Genomic DNA, 14,940 nt, shown 5'->3' with positions numbered 1-14,940 from the left:
TGTCTGGTCCACCTGGTAAAAAAGGGAAGCCTTAGTACCAATACAATCCAATCCAATCCAAAGCGACTGGTTTACATGACTGCTTCAAAATAATTTTTCTCCCCACATACGCGTTCTCTAAACTTTTGTGGTGGACAGTACTGCGTTACTGACCTGTCGCCGAGGTGTGAGCATAAGCAGCCAAACGAGAGTACCACAAGTCCTTCGATGTGTGTGTCTGCGGACATACGAATTCCCAGAAAATACGCAAATTCGTTTCTTCACTACCATAAATTTTCAGTAGAGAGATTTAGCTTACCGTGACTCGCGATCCGCCACCGTGGCCTTTTACCGCACAAGCTGATTGGTCCTGACGCGGCAGGTCTATGAGCCGACATCAAGTATGTGGCGCCATCTATCGGCGTCAAGGGGATTAGGGCATGCGCAGTGGAAAGCACGGTGGCGGATCACGGTAGCGGATCGCGGATCACGGTAATTGCTAAATCTCTCTAATGACGCTGCCAGTATGAGCACAGTACGTCAGACGGATTTTCGCATCAACTGATGTGCCGGACTTTCACCTCGCATCGTGCCCTGCCGATAATGATGAAATTATTTAATGAAGCAAAGTTAGAGGAAAGAAAGCTACCGGAATGCCACAAAATACTACGCTAGGAAACAACAAAACCATGTCCCCCCCCCCCCCAAAAAAAAAAAAAAAGGAACCAATGGCGAAATTCGAAGAAGGCTCTTTCTCGACCTATGCAAGAAATTGACCTATCATTGCAACGACGGTAGCGACGAATCATATTGCCGAGTTTTGAAATACGCGGCACCAGACTAGGTATACGCAACACGGAACTTAAATTATCAGTGCTATTTTGAGAGACCGCATCAGGCATATATGTTTCCAGTGACCAGGATTATAACGGTGTAATGCAGCGACGGAGCGTAGTCTACGTTCAGAGTCGCTGAATACATTATAGGCCCACTTTCGATCCCTCAGTTCAGTGTCTTTTCCGCTCCGAAATGACCTGCTTTAATAAATGGCCCCTGAAATAGTAATTGTAGTGTTATTCTATACGAGATATCCATGAATGTGGTATTCGGGTGTAATTGAGTGTTAAGGTGTAAAGCTGTAAAGCTTTCGGGTGTAAAGCTTTGCGTGGAGCTTATAATTTACAAATATTTGTTCAGTGCTCCTGTGACCGCTCACAACCGATTAGGGCGACATCTGTCCGCGAGCTCCCTCTCCGAAGACGTCATCGGGGCTTGCTGGGTGCGCCCACTCATTAGATGCTCCAGGGCTTCAGATACTCCTAAGTGACGCGGGAAGGTGCGGTGGAGCATCATCGCAACTTGTTCTTTTCATTTCTTTTTTTTTTTTTTTTTTTTTTTGAGCGCCGGCGTGCGCTGAGTTTCTATGCGTTGTGGGGAGGATTGATGGGACATCTACCACTCGTGCGTGTTCTTTAATATTAGTATAAATAGCTTTCAATTAGCCATTTAACTTCCGTTAATAAAATTGTTTTGTAATTCAACATTTTCGCAGTTTGGCGCATAAGCTAGTCGCGCTCCACACGGCGACCCTTGTTGCTTTATCGAAGCCTGTAATTACGCTGGGTAGAGAAGAAAAGATTTCGTGAAAATGGAAATCGGAGTACGGGTAATCGACATCATACAAGCGCATTACCTTCATGACAAATGCAGTGTTTTTGTACCGACTTGTTGTGCGCGGTTCCACCCCACCTACAATAGATGTCATCTTATCCGCACGACATGGGTGGATGACCGGTCACCTCAACAGAACAAATAAGGTGTGTCATCGTCGTAACCGAACAGGAGTCAAATTTGAATTAAGCCTATAGTTTTCTGTTGGACTGAAGTGGTATAAGTTTGCGTCGTGGACAGTAGTGGCATTCCACACCACTACTTGTTTGCTATGCATGGTTTAATTTGAAGCACGCCATCTATTCATGCATGTCCCTGTGATGGTATACCTTTGTACAGTATACAAAATAGCTCTACATAATGTTTTTAGAGTGCCGGTATTTGTGACGAAAGACATATTCGAAAACGGAATCTTGCGCCGGGGTAGTGCACTGGTGAGTCGCCCGACTACTGTGCCGGAGTACCCGGGTTCGAACCCGACCTCGGCGGCTGCGTTTCGATAGAGGCAAAACGAAGAGGCGTACGTGTGATGTGCGATGTCAACGCACGTTAAAGATCCCCAGGTGGTTGAAATTACTCCGTAGCTCTCCACTACGGCTCCTCTTTCCCTCTATGCACTTTCACTTCCACCTTCCTCCCTTCCCTTACAGCGCGGCTCAGGCGACCACAGAAACAAGTGTGGCAGATACTGCGTCTTTCCCTTCCTGTTAACCAATTATTATTATTATTATTATTATTATTATTATTATTATTATTATTATTATTATTATTATTATTATTATTATTATTATTATTATTATTATTATTATTATTATTATTTTATCTTCTGAGATTCAAGAAGAAATGTGTGATCTACAGTTGCCGGAAGTGGTCACGCCCAACGGGGCACCAAGGGGTGTGGTCGGCAGTGTCGACAAAGGAAACACTACGAACTGTGGAGTACTCACTCTTGGCCTGCTGGTACGGTAGCGATTACAGTGTATTTCAGAAAACCGATATGTATGTATCGAGAAGCACGTCCACGCCAAGACACATACACACAGATCTTGATATATCCAGATATACGTATTACGCAAGGCTTGAAAGTTTGGTCATTCCCAACGCGCTTGTATTCGAGACAACAAATCATCCGACAACTGATTTACTGCACCGGAGATTTTCGATGTCCGTATTCGCCGGAAGGATACGTTGAAAAGATTCATTGCCACGCATTATATACGCAAGAGAAGAAGGTTGCGTTCACACATCGGTCTATGCACCAATCCAGATAGCGACCCAAGTCTTATGGATGGGGCCATGCTTCTGACATTTGCTACAGCCTGAAGGGATTGAACTCTGGCGACGTTCGCTTGAAGGCAGCGAAAGCACAGGAGGGGAGCAGATGCCTCGAAACAGAAATAGTTCTGCCGTTGCTAAGGGATAAAAGCAAAAATACCGAGAAAATGCCAAGCGATGGCACAGAAGAATACATGCCCAATGTGAAACAGCTATTATTCCAAAAGCGAGTCTTATCTCCGAAGTTCCACTTCTGAAAGGCGCGGTGGAACTTATTAGGCCTAACGCCGGGGTAGGCCTGACAAACAATATGGCGCATTCGTGCTAACGTGCGTCCGATCGGTATGTTTGCATGCTTTCCACGCCTAGTTAGACTTGGTTCATAATGCCTTGACAAGTTCAGCATAGCAACAAGCTAACGTAAGTCTCCAAAATAGTCCTATTCGGCGGTTCAGGTATATAATATATCAAGCAGCGACCAGAACTAGGCCACGTGTCAGCGAGACGTATACTCACGCATGTTGCAGCGTTCCCAGCAGCTAGTGCTGCTGCCAGACGGCGGTCGATCCAGCCTGAATGTGTGCGAACGTCCAAATCCACTGCCGTCGGCGTCCCGCGCCATCAAGGCAGCGAGAAGCAGTTCCTAAAGGCGGCCACGCTCGGGCACGGCGCAAACCACGTCCTCGGCACGGTTACGCTCCGACTCGTGCTGCGCGAGGCTAGAAAAACCGCACGATGCGCGTCGACGATGTATCGCCCCAATCGAAGTGTGCCGTTCCAGCCAATACAGCGCGAGCCTGTTCCCTATGCGGCAGGAGCCGCGCACTCATACTGGCGAACAATGGCACCGCGCGCCTGTCACGGCAAGACTCAATGTCGTCCGGAACGACAACGTCCGGTGCGGTGGAGGACCCGTTACATTGCCTAATCCGGCTCGTCCGCATCAGAACCGTCGCATACCGGGGGATCGACGCACGGGCGGCGGCAACGAGATGCACATTAATTAACATTGAACGATCATGCAACCCCCCTTCGGCCGTGCTGTTTGTCTTCCGGTACGTGAGCTATGCGACAGCGGTGTTTCAGCCCTGTGTAAGCGGGCATGGGAGGAGCACGTACTGCGCATGAAGCATAATCGCGACGTGGGCGTACTAACCTCTCGTGCTGACTGCAAGACTCGCTAGCTGTATGTCCTCTAGACAAGCATTTGTCGCTGGAAATGTTGCGTGTATATATCCTGCAGTTCTCGTGGATGCTGTATATGGCGGCCTACGTCATCAGGCGTATAGTCGCTGAACATTCACACCTAAGCGAGGATAAAAACGGAGCACCATGGCTCCTGTGGTGTATGAGTGTTTCTGGTTCAGCCTCTATCAGCTTCAAAGCGCGCTCGGCGCAAATAAGCACAGTAAGGTATTTACGCTCCTACTAATCGCACAGCCCCGCTGCGACTGCCTGGAATCATCTAGAACTTTGACAGCGTTTTTGTGTATGACAGTGCTAAGTTACGCTATGTCCTGTCGTTTACTCTGTTTTGTGTTGTCCTTTTTTTTTTTTTTTTGCGCACAGCCTTTCATGTCAGTACAAGATTCAGGCCAACTAGCCCGCCGTTACGCTAATCCACTTATGGAGCTGTCTCCTGTCATAGGAGTCCACGGGAAGCTCAGTTAAACGCTATATGACTGCCAGCATTGCGATCCTGTAGTACAGCACGTTGAACACTTACCGGTGCGCTTTAGAATGCTTCTCCCAGCTAAACCGCGGAACCCTCGAAACTAAAATTTCGCACAGAAATGGCCTTTTGTCGTTAGTATATTTAATACAAAATTTGTTAGGGGTACTTGCCTGATTCGATCAGAAGTCTGATGATCCCATCGTATGCGGTGATGGTGGTGGTAAAAACTTTTATTAAAAATAGTTACGTGGAGGTTGCTCTGGGGTCAGGTTTAGTGCCCTTCCATTCACAAACACTAGGGGGAGTCCCTAGCATGGGACCCCACTCTTCCACTGCCGCCATTGCTCGTTTAACCAACAGCTTTTGGGCTTTCAAGTCAGAGCAGGCGGCAAAGCAAAAGAAACCACTGCCCCAGCGCTAACACCAGAGGCGCCATCTTGGGCTATTTCCAGCAACTCTATCACGGCACAATCCCCCTAGGCCTCAGGTCATCCTCATATGAATGAATGCATGAATGCATGAATGAATGAATGAATGAATGAATGAATGAATGAATGAATGAATGAATGAATGAATGATAACGGAAGGTTATTGCACAAGATGGCGCCACCGGTGTTAACTTTGGGGCAGTGGGTTTTTATTTTTTACTTTTTGCTTCGCCGCTGCCGCATACGATAAGAACATCTGGCTTTTTCTGATTGAATCAGGCAAGTACCGCAAATAAATTTCGCATTAAAAATACAACGAAAAAATGTCAGTCTTGTTCGAAATTTGAGCTGCGAGGATTCCGCGGTTTAGCTGGAACAAACATTCTATAGCGCGCCGGAAATTGTGCAACGCGCTATAGAAGTAACCGAGTAACCCATGTGAGAATCGCTGGTATAAATGCAGCTGTAATAGTTGTGCACCTTCATCAGCTTGGATAAGCTCATTGCGACTAGCTATCTACAGGTCTCAGCTGGAAGCTAGCTAGTCTCATCGGGATGACGAGTGAAAAAAGTAGCTGGTGAAAAACCTGCGGAGCAGCTGGAGACGTCCGTGAACCGCTAACCTAAATTTATGCAAACAAGTCTCCAGTCCAGCTGTGGCCACCTAATGAATGCAAAGGTAAGTAACATGAACTTGTGGAACCACTTTGGGTCGTCGTGCTGAACGATGCGCATTTCAAAGAACCGCTTAATGTTCACTTGGACGCTAACTTACGCAGTAGCCATCTGACGTCTTGGAGACCTAAGCCCCCCCCCCCCCCCCCACACACACACATTGATAAATATATATATATATATATATATATATATATATATATATATATATATATATATATATATATATATATATATATATATATAGGTATGGTGGTATGGTAGCCACCATACCGCTGAGGTATGGTGGCTAGCTCAGGTTCCTCAGACGAAGGTCGGTCCCCGGCCGAGACTTCAAAAGAAGTATACTGTTGTTCACCTCGTCTAATCAATGTGTGTGTGTGTGTGTGTGTGTGTGTGTGTGTGTGTGTGTGTGTGTGTGTGTGTGTGTGTGTGTGTGTGTGTGTGTGTGTGTGTGTGTGTGTGTGCGTGCGTGCGTGCGTGCGTGCGTGCGTGCGTGCGTGTGTGTGTGTGTGTGTGTGTGTGTGTGTGTGTGTGTGTGTGTGTGTGTGTGTGTGTGTGTGTGTGTGTGTGTGTGTGTGTGTGTGTGTGTGTGTGTGTGTGTGTGTGTGTGTGTGTGTGTGTGTGTGTGTGTGTGTGTGTGTGTGTGTGTGTGTGTGTGTGTGTGTGTGTGTGTGTGTGTGTGTGTGTGTGTGTGTGTGTGTGTGTGTGTGTGTGTGCCCGCGCGCGTATATATATATATATAGGTTACAAATGCGTGTGCTGTCCGGAGTGCAAGCCTCATTTATAAACTTCTGCTACTCCTATAGTTTATTGCGAAGTCACGAATTTCTCACACGTCCCGTCGCAGTAGCTCAGTAGTTAGGGCGCTCAACTGCTGAAGTTCGAGGGCACGGCTCAGAACTTGGCCGCAGCGGACCCGTTTCAATGGCGCTGAAACGCAAAATGGCGCCTGTGTACCAAATGATGTTAAAGCACGTCAAAACACCTCAGGTGGCTGAAACGAATTGAGGCGTCCTCCGCTCGCTGCATGGGGCGTCCCTCATAGCAAGCGTCGCTTTGGGACGTTATGTCCAATATATATACCACACGATACCACATTGTACTGTATCACACAGTTTATTACACAGCAATTACAAAAAAAAAAAAAAAACGTTCCGAGACCGCTGTGGAGAAACGCGTAAAGGCCCGTTCACACTTGCGACTCGCAGCGGTCGTCGAAAAGCGACTGCCGTGGGCCGTTCGGGCACTGCTCGATTTTCAGTCACGCGACGACTGCTGGTCGCAAACCGTTAAACCAATCAGCAGCTCAGCTGACGTGAACGTAAGTTAGCTTTACTCTATGTGGTGAACAGTCAAAGTAGACACGATGTGGAAAGCAACCCGCAAGTCGCATTCGCAAGTGTGAACATCGGTGGCTCTCTGGTCGCATGCGACTGCCGGTCGCGCGTCCTTCGCGAGTCGCAAGTGTGAATAGGCCTTAAGCCTGAGCGTTGTTGTAGTGTCCGCGAGATGTGTCAGCAGGATGGACAGATACTGCGGCTTCCCTGTAAACCAATTATAGAACGCCGGTGAACTTCGATGCGTTCAATGGAACGCTATAGCTGTGTCCGAATGGTCCTCATTTTCGTGCGGTGCTCCTAAGTGGCAGTTTGTTCATGACACGTCAAGTCCAGGGTATGCCCCGTCAAACGGAATGGTCGAATCAGCAGTCAAGACAGCAGTCCCTGTAAAGAAAGCACTAGAAACAGGCCACGATTCACAATTGCTTTTCCTAGATCCTCGCAACACGCCATGCAAAATCAGGAAGGCAAGTACAGTTCGACTAATGATGGGCAGGAGGATCCTCGGACGACAATTCCAACGACAAATGAACTCTTAAATTCATGTACATTGAACCAGCGAGCACAGCGGACTAAGAAGACAAGGCAGATGAAAAACTAAAGTGCTTCAAGGCGGACGCCTTCCCCGCCGCGCTGCTTAGGCATTGATACGGTGCTCTAAACTGATTGATTTATAGGAAGGGAAGGGCGCGGTAACTGTCTCAGTTGTTTTCTGTGGACACCTCAACCGCGCCATAAGGGAAGGGATGAAGGTGGGAGTGAAAGTGGAAAGAGAGAAAGAGGAGCCGTAGTGGAGGACTACGGAGTAATTTCGACCACCTCTTAACGTGCGCTGACATCACACAGCACACGGACGCCTCTTCATTTCGCCTCCATCGAAACGCAGCCGCCGAGGTTGGGTTCGTACCCGGGTGCTCCGGCACAATTAGTCGGGCGTCTTTCCACTGCACCACCCCGGCGGGGCGATACGGTGCTCTAGATTCTAGAGCACCGTAGCATTGACTGCGAGACCGTTTGTGATTGACTAGAATTGTAACAAATACTGCGCCTTTTCTTTGCTGTCAACCAATTTTAAACGCCGCTGATGCATGCTGTACTGCGTCTATTTCTATGTATGCTCTGTGGTGCGCCGTTCGAGGAAGCGACGCCAAATGAAAGGCGCCGTACGGACGCCTGGATCGAACGCCCGGCGGGGTCAGCTTCGTACATGCGTGTTGTTGTTGTTACGAACTTTATTTTTCCACCGATGTAGGAAGCCCCCTACTCCCCGCCCCCGGCACGCAGGCCTATGGGACGGAGGCCGGGGCCTCCGCGACTAAAGACAGGCGAAGTGACAGTGTTTCTTCGCGGCTTCAGCCGCCAGGCGGACAGCTTGCTGCTGGTTGGCGGGGGACTCGCTCCGCAGTAGCAGTTCCCAGGCTTCTCTACTGTTTATGTTTTCCTTGGCGCCAGGGGAATCAAGGCATTGCCAGATTATGTGATCAAGAGTGACGTCATCACCAGTCATGACGTCATGACCGGATGTGACGTCATTATCGCTTCCAGTTATTAGACATGACCGGGTGTGATGTCATGATGATATCACATCCGGTCATGACGCCACGGCCGATGACATCACCATGTGACGGCTAAGGACGTCTCGAGACTTCTAACCATTAATATTGTTTAGTGGTAGTTAATCATGACGCATTTTCTGAGTACTAGTTAGTGTCTGGTTAGTGTTAGTTAAAGACCCCTTAACTAGTAAATGATGGTTAGAGATAGTTACGATGACCTCCAAATGCATGGGTTCCTATGGGCATTTGCTTAACTCTTGTTATAAGTCGTAAATTATCATGAAATTATTTTGAAAATGCCTTAATTCATGTTCCGATATCATCCGATTTGTATTGATTAAGTATCGATTCAATGGTGATTGGCATATGTCCATATAAGGCATGCACCCGATGATGATGATAAGCTCTTTATTTACTCCCAAAATAGGGGAACCAGCCGAAAGACTGGTTGCACTCCTTAGAGAAGGTCAGCAGGGATCCCTTGGGACTCCCTCCAATGCGCACAAAATGAGCTGGCGCTGTTGAGCGAGCTCGGTGGTACGCAGAAGGGACTCCCACGCATCCACTGTAGCTGTGTCTGCGTTGTGTCGTATACATGTCCACATCATGTGAATGAATGTGGACGGTTGTGAGCAGTGTTTGCACGTAGGTGCACCCGAAACGCGGACACATTTGCTAACGACAGTATAGTGCTCTAGAATATACTATGAGGCATTAAAGGCCTTAAAATGTACTACAACGGGACATCACGGGATCACCCCACACTAAGCAAAGGAAACACGGTACGAGTAAAAATTGCTAGGGACTTTAGCGGCTAAAGTAATGAAAGGTGAAAGTCTGAGTGCCGCATTCTGCTACGCAACCGGCATTAATTAGTAATTGTTAAATTATTTACGTTGTCATTAATTCATTAATAATTAATGTCATTAGGTAGTTAATTGGCTACTTAAGCAATGATTAGTCAGGTAATTGATTAATATATTATTTAGTCGGTCATTAGTAATTAATAATCATTATTGATAAATTATTGATTGGCATATGGCCATATAAGGCACGCATTTGCGCATACTGTGGTGGTGCTCTGTGATTGGTCGAGACCTCTATGACGTCAACCCACCTCGGCCAATCATAGCCGCCTCGAAAGCGAGACATTTGTCCACGACAGCATGAGTCATTAAAGGCTTTCGCCTTAAAACCCCCTGCTCCGGGGTTGCCCTGTGAAAAGGGACTCCAAGGTGCTACACAGTTGATGACAATGGCAGCACACTGAGTAGAAGAAATGGGTGCACCTGCGGCAAGTGTCGAAACTAAATCGCACAGACCTAGGGATGGGCTCTACGGACGTTCAGGAATTTCCCAAGATATGATTCGGTTTCGGAACTCTCAAGCCTGGTGTAAGTGTTATCGGCATCAGGCATAGCACCAATAAAGATGGCGTTACGTTGAAGTCGGTGTGCGTCTCCACGTCCTTCCCATACGGCCTGGCAGGGGTACGACGGGCATTAAAATATTGCCCGCCCAATTCTGTGCTTTGTTTTTACTATAAAAGAGTATGGCAAATGCACCTGGACCAGCTTTTATGCCACTCGCAATAGGCACAATCTGGTTCTAGAATTTTTATGCGTATCTTACCTCTGGCTGGGCTTGCGATCATCAGCTGGGCTAATTTTGTTTGCGTGTAGGCAGGCAAGCAAAGATTTTCGTTCTGAAAATTAAGGAACAAGGTTTATTTCACATTTTTAGAGGGAAGGCTTGACTTCCTGAACATAACAATGTACGCAAGCAGGCACCAAAAAAAAAGGAGAAGGGGGGGGGGCGGATTTAAAACACAGGAATAGGATGTCCTGCAGTTTCGTCCTTGCTCAGATCACACGTAGACTACTGGTGTTCTTTTGGAGATTCAGCAGGAAGGGCGGCAGCTGGGATTGCCGTCACCTCCAGAGTGTCCTTGTCTTCTTCCTGCGCCTTCCGGTATCGGGCCTCCTCCATCTTGGCGACCCACGCGCGGACGTCGTTGGTAAAGGCCTGGTACGACATGCCGTTCTCGCGCAGGAAGCAGTCGCCCTCCCAAGTAGTGTAAACGGTGCGCGGGACACCGCGCACCCAGACCTCGACCACGAAGTGGACAGCGTTCTCGACCGGGTCGGCGGCGCTACGCAGCACGGGCACGAACTCGACCCCGAAGCTGGATGATGTAAGTAGCGGTCGCAGGTTGCCCACCATGAAGTCGACGCCGGTGCGCACGTTGTCCTTCTCTTCCTTATTGAGTATGACGCCACGTACAAAGCCATCACGGCTGATGCCGTAGTAGATGGTGCACGGCTTCCAAGTGTTCAGGAACGAGCAGGCCACATTGGCCAATGTGCGCGCCGATGCCTGGCGCATGACCTGCACAGGGCGCAGTTCGTGCGTCTCGTCCGACCGGAGGGGCACCAGCATGCTGCGGACGTAGAAGCGGCCGCCGCCTCCACGCGTCGGCGGCGGCCCTGCGACGCCGCAGATGTTGGCGTTTGAGGACACGATAAGCTCTGGTCTGAAGTCAGCCGGGCACAGAGGCTCGGCCCCGTCGTAACATTCCAGCGTCTTGCTTGAGTTCTTATGGCTTTCTAATCTGTCCGGAGTCAGAGCCACGTGCGTAGCTCGAGGAAACGGGTGCCTTGATGCGGAGCGCTGCTGGACGTAGTCACAGCCCTGTGGCGGCCGTCCACGGTGAGCAGGGCCAGAGAAGGAGCGCTGATTGCCGTAATCCTTGTTTGAAGACGCAACGACAAGACACGGGGGAGGTCCCAGAATCGAACGCAAGCACCGTTCGACATCTCGATGAAATGCGTCGTTTCCAGGCACTGTATTCTCACGGACTTTCAATAGCACAGCTATTAAATCCGAGCCGGCTGTGTCCATACGAATCCTCTCGTTGCGAATGAACATGGAGCGCAAGAGGTCAAGCAGGGCTTTCTTTTCAGCCTCTTCTGGGTTAAGGCGGAGCCATCCCTGCCGCTTGCTCGCCAACTTATCCAGCTGCGAGACCACTCTGTTCACAAAGCCGGCATTTGCAACAGCCTGGCGGCCGTGGTGACGGTTGCAGAGAAGAATCAAGCAGGCCAGGGCAACCATCCTTGTCTTGTAGTCGGGGCAACGTATCAGGTTGGATAGGGCATCGATGACTCCGAAACTAGTCAGCTTGTTAAGCATGAGCGTGTGAAAGGCGGGGTCCTGTTCATCCGAGTCCACGATGGATCGCAGGATTTCCGTGCACTCTCTCAGCAGATTCGGAAAAGGCACGGCCTGTACGTCGCGCACGACAGCCAGACCTACGGCAGGCGGCATGCTTCTGAAAGCTGGAAGAATGTCGACAAGGTTATCCCAGTGGACGCGATGCATGCGGCCAGTGTCGATCTCCCAAACGACTGCCACTTTTTCGATCACCTTGAGTACAAGCACCCTCACCAGCTCTCCGCTGGATACAATGAGACCTGTCACATCACCGATATCGGGAGGATCCTCTCGAGGGTCACGATCAACCACCTTTCTGTTGTATTCCGCCATCGTGCGAACGTCTTCCCTCATCCGCGAGCTCTTGTACACAACAAAATGCTGGGCATCGATGCAGCGTGCGATGTCAAGCGACCCTTTTTCAAAGTTAGCATTGGCCGCGGGCACAGCTTCACTACGCGTCTCCACTTCGCTACCTGCTTTTTCCAGTTCCCGGGTGTCGCCGCCACGATCAACAGCAGCAGACGCACAAATGAGCTTAAAACTGTAGGTTAGAGTTTCGATATGCTTCGCAGCATCGCCCAAAAAGTTCTCCCACACCTTCTTGCCAGTTTGATCGTCCAGAACGCTTATTACACCAGTAAGCTTCTGACAAGACGCGCGCGTCTCGTAGTACTCATTCAACTTCTTCGAGCTAACGGTGCAGATGCGAGGCTGCCCGAGCGAATCGATGCTGCAGAGATTGGCCAAAAGTCTCATAAAATTTGTGTTGTTGAGCACAATGAGACGACCTTCGTGATTCTTATGGACGGCGAGCCGAATTTCGACGAGCGTTCGCAGGGCCGAACGGCAGACGCTGCAAATGTCGATGTCGCGAACGCACTCGCGTTCGGTGTGCAACGTAGTAAAGTAATGGACAAACCTACGGGTCATTTCGTAGATAGTTTCGAACCTGGGAATCGCCTGTTGCGGCTCCAACTTTTCCCCGCTGTACGCAGCTGCGTCGTCAGGAATGCGGACATCGTCGATGCACAGCGACGGTCTCAAACTATGCTCACGCTCTTCTGCTGCAGAGTCTTCGTCGTCAGATGAACTCCAGCCGTCATCGGGTGAATCTGGCGAAGCGTCAGGTAGCGAACTGCCCACTTGGTTCATTGCAGCATGGTTCTCCGAGCACATTTCTTCATTGCGCTGCAGTTCGTTGCCGTTGGGCTCTTTGTCCGCCGCGGTACACGCTGCCTGCTCTCGTTGCGTAGTTGAGCCGCCGACAGTATCCATACCCGTTTCTGCAGCATCCATATGGCTATGCCTAATAACCCTCAGCCGCAGCAAGAAACTCTATGGCCGCAGCTAACGTAACAGGACAGGCAAGAATAAAACGCGGCACGACGCACTGCCACTCGCAAAACGCAAATGCGACTTGTTCAGACCAGCGCCTAATAGAGGAGGCGTCGTTCAGACGCAGGAAGTACGCAGGAACATAATGCGCATGTGTGCGATGACGATTGAATTGTTGGCCTTTCATAAAACTGTTACTGTAAAAAGCTGGCCATCGTAATAACGCACTTTTATTTTTAGCACGAACCATGCAACAAAAAAAAATGACATCCGATGCGAAATGTGGCGCATATTTTCACTGTAAGGACGTTACAGGGGAAGCGGCAACAGTCAACGGGACGCCGCCGCCATGCCGTCGCTTTCGTTATGTGTAGCAAAATCAAACGACCAAACGCTGACTTCTGCGACATTTCTGCTACAGCAGAGATCGTGGTCAACAGCGGAACTATACATGGGCACGGGCAGGGTTTACCCAGGTAGCACCGAATATTAGAATAATGTTATAAAATTGTTATATAAGTTGTCTGAAAGTTGCCTAACGTTCTGTCACATGGTTCTAAAATTAGCAGAACGTTCAAAGGAAACATTATACTTATGTTGACTTTTGAACCTTGCCCCGCCGGGATGATGCAGTGGTAAGACGCCCGACTACTCTGCCGGAGTACCCGGGTTCGATCCCGACCGCAGCAGCTGCGTTTAGTAAAGGGCGAAATGAAGAGACACCCGTGTGCTGTGCGATGTCGCTGTTTTTGTTGTTGTTGGGGCTGCAGGAAGAAGGAAAAGAAAATGCGCAGGCCTGCTACTGGCTCTGTACCTGAGCCACCTCCGCTGCCGCGTGCGGACAGGAGAAGGTAAAAAAGAAAGAAAAAGAAGAGGGAGAGAAAGACGCGCGCCGCAACAGCAGCCGTCGTCCACCACCTAAACGGGGGCGGGTGCAATGACGGCCTACAACAGATATAAATTCGGTGGAAGGCTAGCCCCCGCCGTAAGCAGCGTTGATCTACCTATCCCAGCCCCACCAGGGCCAGGACCAACCACACTCCGTCTTCCATCGACGTTGTTGTTGTGGCTGTAGGAAGAAGGATAAGAAAATGCCCGGGCCTGCTACTGGCTCTGTAGCTGAGCCACCTCCGCTGCTTCTGATTGATTCGTGCGGACAGAAGAGAGAAAGTAGAGAAGAAAGAAAAAGAAGAGGGAAAGACGCACGCCGCAACAGCCGTCGGTGCAATGACGACCTACAACAGGTAAAAATTCGGTGGCTAGCTAGCCCCCGCCGCAAGCGGCGTTGACCTACCGCCCCAGCCCCGTAGAGCCAGGAACAGCCACCCTTCACCCCAGTCGGTGATGGATATCAAAGCTTCCCTTTATGATGTTTGGGGAGAGGGGTGTTTGCTCCTGGCCCTACGGGGCTGGGACTGGGAAGTCCCCCCCCCCCCCCCCCGTTTGAGGCGGGGGCCAGCCAGCCAACGGCGGCTGCACCTGTTTGTAGGCCATCATTGCACCTGCCACCGAGCCTCGTGCAGTTTTCGTTCTTCCTACAGTCGCAACAACTATGATATTTGCTCGTCCGCCTGGCGGCTGAGGCCGAGAAGAATCAGTGTATTCTTGTGCGCTTCTAGTCGCGGAGTTCCAGCCCCATATTGGTGTCTGCGTACCCGAGTGGTGTAGGGGAACCTTCTATATTGGTGGCAGTAAGTTTTCAATGAATCAATTAATCAGAGCTGAGTGTAGGAGTTGGTTGGTTGGTTTGTGGGGTTTAACGTCCCAAAGCGACTCAGGCTATGAGA

The 14,940-nt window shown here is 49.8% G+C and overlaps 2 protein-coding genes across 2 annotated transcripts in view; both read right to left on the bottom strand.

Annotated features, from left to right (window-relative positions):
• LOC146181780 (lysosomal alpha-glucosidase-like) overlaps window positions 1–3,731 on the bottom strand; it is a 43,037-nt gene extending 39,306 nt beyond the window's left edge. Inside the window, exon 1 of the mRNA XM_084576788.1 lies at window positions 3,442–3,731. Coding sequence (XP_084432914.1) covers window positions 3,442–3,547 — 106 coding nt within the window. The 5' untranslated portion in view covers window positions 3,548–3,731. The remainder of the gene's footprint in view (window positions 1–3,441) is intronic.
• A 6,687-nt stretch (window positions 3,732–10,418) lies between these two features.
• Window positions 10,419–13,239, bottom strand: LOC146181779 (uncharacterized). The gene has a single exon (XM_084575547.1). It carries the CDS (start codon window positions 13,112–13,114, stop codon window positions 10,481–10,483), a length of 2,634 nt encoding a protein of 877 aa, XP_084431673.1. The 5' UTR covers window positions 13,115–13,239; the 3' UTR covers window positions 10,419–10,480.
• Window positions 13,240–14,940: the final 1,701 nt, after the last annotated feature.

The sequence above is a fragment of the Amblyomma maculatum genome, chromosome 8 (assembly GCF_055883805.1).
Source record: "Amblyomma maculatum isolate TAMU_Amacu chromosome 8, ASM5588380v1, whole genome shotgun sequence".
In the NCBI taxonomy this organism is placed as follows: Eukaryota; Metazoa; Arthropoda; class Arachnida; order Ixodida; family Ixodidae; genus Amblyomma; species Amblyomma maculatum.
Note: the sequence above shows the minus strand (reverse complement) of the source record. Positions and strands in the feature narration are given on the sequence as shown.

What these genes read in the sequence shown, in the direction of transcription:
- LOC146181779 (XM_084575547.1), bottom strand. Translation starts at nt 13,114, where the DNA reads ATGGATGCTGCAGAAACGGGTATGGATACTGTCGGCGGCTCAACTACG.